The 10,144-nt window shown below is 42.3% G+C and overlaps 1 protein-coding gene across 1 annotated transcript in view; it reads right to left on the bottom strand.

The window, feature by feature from the left end:
- Positions 1-1,871: 1,871 nt before the first annotated feature.
- LOC132834808 (RNA-binding protein with multiple splicing 2) overlaps positions 1,872-10,144 on the bottom strand; it is a 113,174-nt gene continuing 104,901 nt past the window's right edge. The window contains exons 7-8 of the mRNA XM_060853856.1: positions 6,434-6,503; positions 1,872-3,339 (exon numbers count right to left, since the gene is read on the bottom strand). Coding sequence (XP_060709839.1) covers positions 6,441-6,503 — 63 coding nt within the window. The 3' untranslated portion in view covers positions 1,872-3,339; positions 6,434-6,440. The remainder of the gene's footprint in view (positions 3,340-6,433; positions 6,504-10,144) is intronic.

Here is a 10,144-nt window from a genome sequence, read left to right as displayed (position 1 = left end):
TTCTGCTAAACTCAGTTTCTCTAGCAATTTGTTGTTCTTGGATAAACAGCAAAGTTAGTTGTACTCATTAGAGATCACCCTTTACCAATAACTCACTACTAATTATGCATGAATTAGAGATGTGCTAAAGCTACTGAATAAAAATGGACAACTGCACAAAAGTTTGGCATATTAGCTGCAGTCCTGATGTATTTTGATCCACATGCAGAAATGCCCACCATATATGTTCAGGGAATACAACTGGATTGAAAGCAAAATACCCAATCACTTGGATGTCACACCAATTCTTCTGAACTGGAACACTTGTGCTCCCCATGAGACACCAGATCACATCAGCACTTACCAGCTGCAAAAGCACATGTACCTGCATCATTGCAAATGGTGCTGAACTTGGTGCATTGAACACCTATGCTTCTGACTTCGTAACTGAAGAAAGGTCATTGATGATCTGGCAATGCCATGCAACAGTGGACCGTTCTCCTCAGTATAAAAAGGGAGGATTTAATTTCTTCAATGACTTTGCAGTGGTCAGCCCAACAGATCCAGCCAAACAGGATCCATTTTGAACGAAATCTGCCAAATGGAGACTGGCCTTGCTTGAGGAACATCGGTAACAGCAGGAATGCATTAACCACCATCTGCAAATCACATGGCTCAATATATCCTCCACTCTACTATTACTGTCAGACCAGGAGATCAACCCTGGTTCAAAAAGAATGCAGCAGACAATATTAGAAGCAGCACCCAGAATGCTCAGAACAAGGCATCAGTCTGGTGAGGTACACCGGAATACATGAATGAATAGGCAAAGGCCTAAATAGATCTAATTGAATGCTGCAATGGGATGACACTTGTATAACTAAAGGGGCAACTTTCTCTGTGGATGGCACGTGTATAAATTGCCAGAGGAAGTGGCAGAAGCTAACACAATACAACATTTAAAAGGCATTGGGTGGGTACACATAAATAGGAAGGGTTCACAGGGATATGGGCCAAGTGCTGGCAAATGGGACTAGATTAGGTTCGGATATCTGGGACATGGACGAGTTGGACTGAAGGGTCTGTTTCTGTTTTCTACCTCTCTGACTCTAACACTAAGTAACAGACTAAATGCTCAACTTCATTAGTGAGAATTCGTTACCTATTAATAATGGATGGAGGCAAAATCTAAGTGCAAGTCCACACTCTTCCACCACCACCCAGTGTAAAACTACAGCCTCTCCATACTTTGAAAGGCTACAATATAATATTTGCAAACATGGGTAGTTTCACATGTAGTTTTCATTTGTCCCAACGCAGATTATTGTAAAAATGCTTATTGTCTTTGCATTTATTGGTCTCATCTGGTAGTATTATGCTCCATCTAAAAAGTCAGCAATTTAATTCCCTGAAGTTGTTAACAGGAAAATGTACATTTAGCTTCTTGCAATATCAAAATGACAACTTAGCCCAGAAACCAAGAATATATAGTGTTTAGACAAATTTAAACAGTTCATATCAACTTTGAAATAACGTCCCAACAGTTGTATTAAATATTGCATTAGAAAGCATCAGCTTTCATCTGACAGTTGAATTACCGCACATTTAACAGGTTTTAAAAAGGACAATGCATGGTACACTAAGCATTTCAAATCCTTCACATCAACTCGAAACCCATTGCCCTGCCCAGGATCGGTCATTACACATCAGCAAGAAAGGTGTTTGTGCATGGGTAGCATGGGAGTGTGCATGGGAGTGTGCATGGGTAGCAGAATTACAGGGTCTGGGCACACACACAGTCAGAATCACCTCACAGCAAGACTGAAATGAATAGGAGCCTTTGAAAACAAAAAGCAATGAGGAAAATTAACACTAAACATTACAGGCCCACGTTCTTGCTTTGGAGTATAAATTTATGGCATTTACAAAACCCAAAAGATACAAGTGCATAGTTCCTGCACCATCTTAGACTTGGAATTATAATGAGCAATGAACCCAGTGAATCAATTGCATTCATTCACTTCCTCTGGAGAGAGGAAATGTTACACAGCTGAGTGGATTATCAGAGGATCTTATACAAGTTTAAAATATTGCACAATGTTTGCAACTGACTCATCCACAGGCATCGATGGACATGGTCCATTCTACCACACCAAAAAGTTACAGTAGCGTCACCAGTTTCTGTATTTAAAGTAGTTGATGATCACACCACAGGAACAGCATGAGGATCGCAAAATAAATCAGGCTCTAAAAATTGTACAAGAAATCTGCAGCTTCACAGAACCTTGGACAATCATACACAACTGCAAAAGCAAGCTATTGAACATTCTGTCTTTTATAATCCAGTTTCACATTCTAGAAGGATCAGCAACTTACATCTCAAATCTTGCAGTCCTTGTACAAGCAAAAAACAACCACACTCTTAATACTTTAAGTACTTAACACCAAGCAAAGTAAGCAAAAAAAAATACAATTGCACCTTTTCTTAAACTACCATATGGGCTTATAATCAGCATTTCCAAAACACAACTGAACTAACATTAAGTTATAATACAGATTACAATTTTAATTGCACAAAAATCCTTGATGCATAAATATTCTTCATTACACCAGTACAAAAATACTTGTACTCAATATCATTCAAAATACTTTTAACAGGAACAGCTGATATTTGGCAAGACTGGTTTTCTCCAGAAGAGACAAGTTAACAAGCCAAGGGCACTAAACAAAACCAAAAAAAAGGCTGTGGCAACTTCAAAAGTAAACTGGTGGACATCCTGAAACGGTCAGCTGGAAAATCCCTCCAAATGGCAAAAGGCTCTGGGTGATGATAGCTTCCCCTCAAAACAGCACCTCCAGCTGGGAACTGTTAACTTTACTTTGTCGAACCATCCTCATAAAATAGGCAACCCAGGTCTATAGAGGGGAAATAAAAGGGGGAAGGGGGCAAAACAAAAAAGGTCAAAGACAAAGACCCGATGTGTGCATTCACAAAATAAGATGTACAAAAAAGAAAATACGTTAGATGTGGTGTGCCATTGCCAATGTACTTCACAGTTCCAATGTCAACCTTTAACCTTGCAGCTTCACAGCAGGGATGCCATTTTCTTGTTGGTCCTTGCATCAGATGGATCTGACTGCCAGGTTATAGGTCCTCCCACGTGGGGGGAATAAAAGTGTTCACCAGTAAAGTTCTTAAATCCACAGTCCTTTGTGATCGCACCACCCCCTCCAAGTTGAGTGGAAATGAGCCAAATTATCCAAAATACCCTTCAGTAAACTCCAACCTGAAAACAAAAATCCAGTCTGTTCTTGCGCATCACTCCATGGAGAAAATCGGAATTGTTGGAGAAGGGCAGTCTGGAAAGAGGAAGACAAACCCATTGTAAAACCACTAGGCAACATGCTCAGCTGTGCAAAACATTTCCAAGCTCAATATTTGCCCCACAGTTGTTGCACATGTTTCTGGGGTCAACAACATCCCCCCCCACAAGAATCAAAGAGGTGCAAATATGTAGTCACTGCCATCTCAGCCTTGGAAACCGTGGTTGGGGGGGGAGGAGCAACATGTTGTCATCAGAGAGGTCATCACAGGTTTTTGCAATCCAAAATCTCAGGCTGATGGACTTGAACTTGGGTGCCCAGAACTTTACTAATGTTCTTCAGCAAATTAAAAGCTGGTTTGGCCTATATGTAACTCCAGACCCATAGTGTGTTGACTTCCACCCCCCCCCCCCCTAGGCAATTAGGTGTGGACAATAGTGTTGGCCTAGCCTGCAACACCCACAACCTGTGAACAGAAAATAAAAAAATACTGGGTCAAAATTCTGCAAGAGCCTATCTAACTGAGTGGACACCTTTATCAATAGAGTCCAAATGGCTCAAAAAACAAACACAGCTCAACACCACCTTCTCATCTAAACACGAGCAATAAGTGGCAATGCCCACACCTTCACAATGCATCTGGATGGGGACATGAACAGGGAGGGTTTAAGAGGCCAAATGCTGGCAAACTGGACTGGATTAATTTAGGATATCTGGTTGGCATGGACGAGTTGGGCAGAAGACTCATCCCACGCTGTCTGAGTCACAATTACAGTGGCGCTGGAAAAGCACACCTCATCCCTGATGAAGGGCTTTTGCCTGAAACGTTGATTTTCCTGCTCCTCAGATACTGCCTGACCTGCTGTGCTTTTCCAGCACCACTCTAATCTAGACTAATCTCCAGCATCCACAGTACCCACTTCCGCCTCCACGCTGTAGGACTCGAAATAGCAGCAAGAAACAAAATCGTATTAAGCTGCTGGCAAGAAGGAGGAGAAAGTGAGGACTGCAGATCAGAAGAGAGATCAAAGCACAGCAGAGGTCAGGTAGCATCGGAGAAACAGGAGAATCAGTGTTTCTGACATTGTTTCCTGGTGAAGGGACTGAGGAATGTCAATTCTCCTGCTCCTCAGATGCTGTCCAACCTGTTGTGCTTTTCCATCACCACACAGTCAACTCTAAGTTACCAGCAAGCTAAGTTATGGCGACAGTATGACGAACTGAGGCACCACAATTTAGGAATTTTGAAAAACAAAAAGGTGGTGCTGTGGAGATTTATTGGGATAGCTGAAATAAGAAACTTGGGATGCCTGGGACTATTATTTACCAGCCCTCTACTGTCGCCACTCTGAAACACCCTTCTGAACACCACAATGTATCCAGACAACAGACTGCTGGGGTTCAAAGGTAGCTGCTCATCTCTACTTTTCCCAGGGCAAGGATGAACGGCCAATCAATACTGGGCTTAGCCAGCAACACCCACATCCTGTGGATAGATGAATATTTATGTCGAGAGATCGGAGAAGCTGGGGCATGTCCTCCTCAGAGGAGTGAGATTTTCAGATATGCCAAAGCAATTTGCTAGAGTAGTAAGAAATTTCATGCTAGGAAGGTCAGTAATCATGGATTTAAAATAAGTGGCAGAACAGAAGTAGTAAAAAAAAAATCCAGATTTCAAAAAGTAAAAACAGAATGTTGGAGGTTACAATTCATTGCCTGTCAGGGTGTTTGAAGGAGATGCAGTCAACTTTCAAAAATGAGGGGGAGGGCGGGGAAGAGGAGAGGGAGTGGATCGAGACAAAATGTACAGGATAATTAGGAAAAGGGACTAATTGAGCAGATTTTTCCAGGGAGTTTATAGGGATATTACTGGACAAAATGGCCTTGTGTATTAAGCCACTATTATTGGGGGAGGGGGCGGGTGGTGGGAAGAGAGGGGGGGTGGAGGGGAAGAGAAAAAGGGAGAGGAGAGAGGGGGAGAGGAATGTCTAGACGGCCTACTATTAGTAAGGCATAAAACTAATGCATTCCAGAGTACATAACATTACACAAAACATGACTTGGACAAAATTTCAGGAGGACTTGGTGGAAAATTATTTCCGGAACCTTTTTTGTACACAACGTTTTGTAATGTTGGGAGGAACATTCTAGTGCCCAAATCACTCAGGCCAAATTTCCTTAGTGTTTTTTTTAAAACAAAAAACACTTGTTCCTGGGAGGTAGGTGTGACTGACAAGGTTAACATTTATGCCCTTCCTTAATTGCACTTGAACTTCTAGGCCTTGCTAGGTCATTCCAGGAGGGTCAGTAAGAGCCAAAGTAACACAAGCAACACAGAAGTGAAGGGGGTGCCAAGACAAAGGATATTGGTTAGGCCACTATTGGAATACTGTGTTCAAGTCTGGTCTCCTGCTTTAGGAAACATGTTCAAAACTTGGAGATGCAGACAAGATTTACAATGATGTTGCTGGGGTTAGAGCTAGGGGGAAAGAGGCTGAATAGGCTGGGGCTGTTTTCCCTGGGGCATCAGAGGTGGAGGGGTGACCTTGCTCATATCATGAGGGCATGGATAGGGTAAATAGCCAAGCTCTTCCCCCCAGGATAGGGGAATCCAAAACCAGAGGTCACGGGTTGAAGGTGAGAGGGGAAAGATTTTTAAAAAAAAAGGGACCCAAGGGGCAACTTTTTTTAACCCCACAGTGTGGAGTGTGTATGGAATGAGCTGCCAGAGGAAGTAGTGGAGGCTGGTACAATTACAACATTTAAAAGGCATCTGGAGGAGTATATGATTTAAGGTTAGGTGGTGGGGGAGAATTTATAAAGGGATATGGGCCAAGTGCTGGCAAAATGGACTAGATTAATACAAGATATCCAGTTGATATGGTCGAGGTGAACGGAAGGGTCTGTTTCTGTGCTGTATAACTAAAATCACTCAATAAATGGACTTGATAAATTCAACTGCAATTAATGACCAAGAATGCAATGTGGAGTTTGAACTAGGATTGTCAATACCAAACAGGGAATTAAGACATTTCTACACAAATTTTGAAGTAAATTTCAATAATGAACAGAGAGAAAGACAAATAAAAGGGGAAGGCAATGCTGATTACCATCTAAAAAATGTACTTACTAAATACTTAACAAAACTGACGAGATTTCCATCCTTGTGGAGATGCTTCAGACGGAGGATACCAGCGCATCTGAGGCGAAGGATAAAAAAAAAATTCATTGTAATTGCAAAGTCAAATTTGGGAGTAGATGACAACTCCAGGAGGAAAGTTCTCCTTTCAACGCACAAATTAAAAGGCATTCTGCATTTCTGATCACAGCAATTCACAGCCATTTGAAGTCACCATTTGAACTTAAGGTTGAATCAAAGCATTGCTCAGATTTGGAATAGTAAGTCAGCTGTGGGTACCATAGGGTTATTCAAAGTCTACTGTATGCTGGTGCTAAAGTCAGCAAGACAGACACTATCTGCAGAACGTCAAGAGCCATCCTGGTGTGGAGAACAATATAGGTTCGCTGATTTGGCAACCAAGGCTCAGTTTGGTTTGCTTTTTTGACATCGTGGAAAACTTTCAATAACAAAACCACCAAGCCTCCAGCGATAATGTTAAATAAATGGAGAACACAAAGTTTGGGAGAAGATTTGTAGCTCGGGTGCTCATTGTTGTGGTTCTGTTCACCGAGCTTGGAATTTGTGTTGCAGACGTTTCGTCCCCTGTCTAGGTGACATCCTCAGTGCTTGGGAGCCTCCTGTGAAGCGCTTCTGTGATCTTTCCTCCGACATTTGTAGTGGTTTGAATCTGCCGCTTCCGGTTGTCCGCTGCAGTGGCCGGTATATTGGGTCCAGGTCGATATGCTTATTGATTGAATCTGTAGATGAGTGCCATGCCTCTAGGAATTCCCTGGCTGATCTGTTTGGCTTGTCCTATTATAGGACAACACTACTATTATAGAGAACACTGGCTGCTAACATCGCACACCTTAAAAGCTATTGCTAGATCCAGGTAACTGCTGCTGATTCAGATCTTGGAGGCATTGGTAAATCACTGGTTAATTTTTAAAAAAGTCCCACAATACATCAAACTACAAGCATGTAGCTTTCTTTGGAAACCAGATGATCGATGCATCCTAGATCAGAGTGCCTATATAGCTTCCACTGAAACTGTTGACATTTTATCCATCCCTATTATATTTGATCCGCATTCAAAATTAACCAGCGATCTCTAGATTAGCACATAAATCATTGAACAGAACGGTTTAGATGTTGCAGCCAACTTGGCACTCAAGCTTTTTTTTTTAAAAATGCTAAAGGGGAGGCCGGAGTGGGACTAATGCCTCAATGTGAGGGTGTTCCCACAATTGCTCTTGAATTCAAGTCAAGATCTGGTTTGCTACACAGTCTCTACAATGAATTATGGGTTTTTTTTTAAAGCTTTAAAAAAGCAAGGGACAGCGAATTCCTGTCCCTGGGACAAGTTGAAAGCAGCATGGGCTCTCAGTACACCAAAGCTGGATAAATATTTGAAACAAGTTAGACTCCAGCTGCCCACAAGTATGAGAGAGAGGGAGAGAAAACAGTCACATTTAATGTAATCCAAACACCACAGTTATGCATATATTATACCACAAAACCTTCACATTAACAACAAACAGGATGTTCAACACTTAAGCCAACCTCAAAAGTTAGAGGGGGAAAATCCAAATGAACCATGCTTTGGACATTTGCTTTAGACGCCCAAAGTAACAAACTTGAGTTGGTGCTGCAGGAGCTTTCTAGCTTGAACTTAGTCAAGAACATTCACTCAGCAGCAGGTTAGGTCTCCTGCTCCATACCAGCCCTCGAACCACGTGACCTGCCATCATATGATCATGATGCAAACTCCTGATGCTAATCCCATTACTCTACACCAGGTTCTGTATTGGACCACACTGGGTCAGGTCAGTAACAGTGATAGATTCAGCATTAATTGCTATGGAGTGATCCATCAGTGATCAATCTAATGCTGCAGTGCTCAAGAACCCTACTGCTTCAAGTTCTGGGGAGAATGAGAATTTCTCACGAATTCCCAAATTAAAAAACTTTTCAGAAGTACACAGAGGCCTCTGCTCAATTCATGAATAATAATGAATGACCATTTTGTCTTTAAAAGTTAAAAAGGGTTGTTTTAACATTAAATTTGATCAATCTTTCAAAAAAAATCTGACTTTAAAGTGCACGATATAGACTACAATATTCTTAATTGAAATTGTACTTAATTTTTTATAACTTTTCCTGGTTTGAGGCATAGCAACTGGCAGTCCCACTGCTTTTGCCCAATTTATGCCCTTGCCGTATGGAAACCACCCACAGGGCAGCATGGTGGCTCAGTGGTTAGCACTGCTGCCTCAGCATCAAGGTCCCAGGTTCAATTCCAGCCTCCAGCAACCGTCTATGTGGAGTTTGCACATTCTCAGTGTCTGTGTGGGTTTCCTCCGGTTGCTCTGGTATCCTGCACCAGTTCACACATGTGCAGGTTAGGTGAATTGGCCATGCTAAATTGCCCATAATGTTAGGTGCATTAGTTAGGGGTAAATACAGGTTAGGGGAATGGGTGTGGGTGGGTTACTCTTTGGAGAGCTGGTGTGTACTTGTTGGGCCAAAAAAGGGCCTGTTTCCACACTGTAGGGAATCTAAATCTAACAACCTTGGCCAGAATTGACACAGGTTAGCCCAGTGATCTGCCTGAAGTCAGTGGTGTCCAGTATGCGGTCACGTTACAGTATGTTAGACAATCAAGGGCAACAGACAGAAAACGTGGATTTGAAGCTGAAAATCAGCCACAATTGCATGGAAAGGCAGAGTGGGGTCAAGGGGCCTTATAAATTACAACAGCTTTTTTCCTCCTGATGTTTCATGAAACAACAGGGAAGGTAATCGGACTAAAATCTTTCCCCTCAACTTGGTGCAGCACCAAGGTGTTGAAATGCCGCAGGGAGGCAAAACTGGACAACATTGACGTTGGCAAACCACTGACGTGAAAAGTATTGACGTTCATACGATTAAAATATTCCGAGCTGATGGAAAGGTTGCCTTAAAGTAAACTAGCTTCAAACAAACATCCATGTTTTTCATTTTGATGTGGTAAATTAGAACTCAAATGTATTAGGTCAGAGGATAGATGAGACACCACAATACTCTAAGTAATCCCGAAAATCAACTTGCACAGATGTCATTATACATCTGTAGAGCATGTGAATATTGATCTCTTGGCTCAGAGTTAGGGACACCACCACTGCACTGCAGCCCAGGATGTGGATACAGTTAACCAAATGTCATGCCCACCTGTGCAGCATGCAGGCAGTGAATACTGACCACCTAGCTCAAAGAGAAGGACACTACCATTGCACCATAACAGCCCTCCATCCACTGTGATAGTGAGCTGCACTTAAATGAGGATCATGTGAAAAACGATCAAATTCCAGACCAGAAGAGCTTTGATGGCTATGGGAAGTACAGGAATGTCACCAATTTGTCCAGACACTAAAATCCGGAATGTAAAACGGTATAGTGGGGCTGGGACGGGAGAAATGTTTTGATGAATGGAAAATTCTAAATAAATCGAATGTGGAAATCACTTCTCCGAAATTCTTTTTGGGGGGGGGGGGGGGGGGGGGGGGGGGGGGGGGAGAAGGAGGAGGAGGAGGAGGAGGGAGAAGAGATGGGGTGGGGAGAAAAGAGAGGAACGGAGGAGGAAAGAAGAGGGCACAGCTTTGATTCAAAGCAATCAAATTTCAATGTGTAACAGACATCATCTGCATTTTGCCCATAAAATAGCAGGGATGTTAAACAGAT

Source organism: Hemiscyllium ocellatum, chromosome 42 (genome assembly GCF_020745735.1).
Source record: "Hemiscyllium ocellatum isolate sHemOce1 chromosome 42, sHemOce1.pat.X.cur, whole genome shotgun sequence".
Classification (NCBI taxonomy): domain Eukaryota; kingdom Metazoa; phylum Chordata; class Chondrichthyes; order Orectolobiformes; family Hemiscylliidae; genus Hemiscyllium; species Hemiscyllium ocellatum.
The sequence above is the reverse complement of the archived record's forward strand: the minus strand, read 5'-3'. Positions and strand labels throughout refer to the sequence as shown.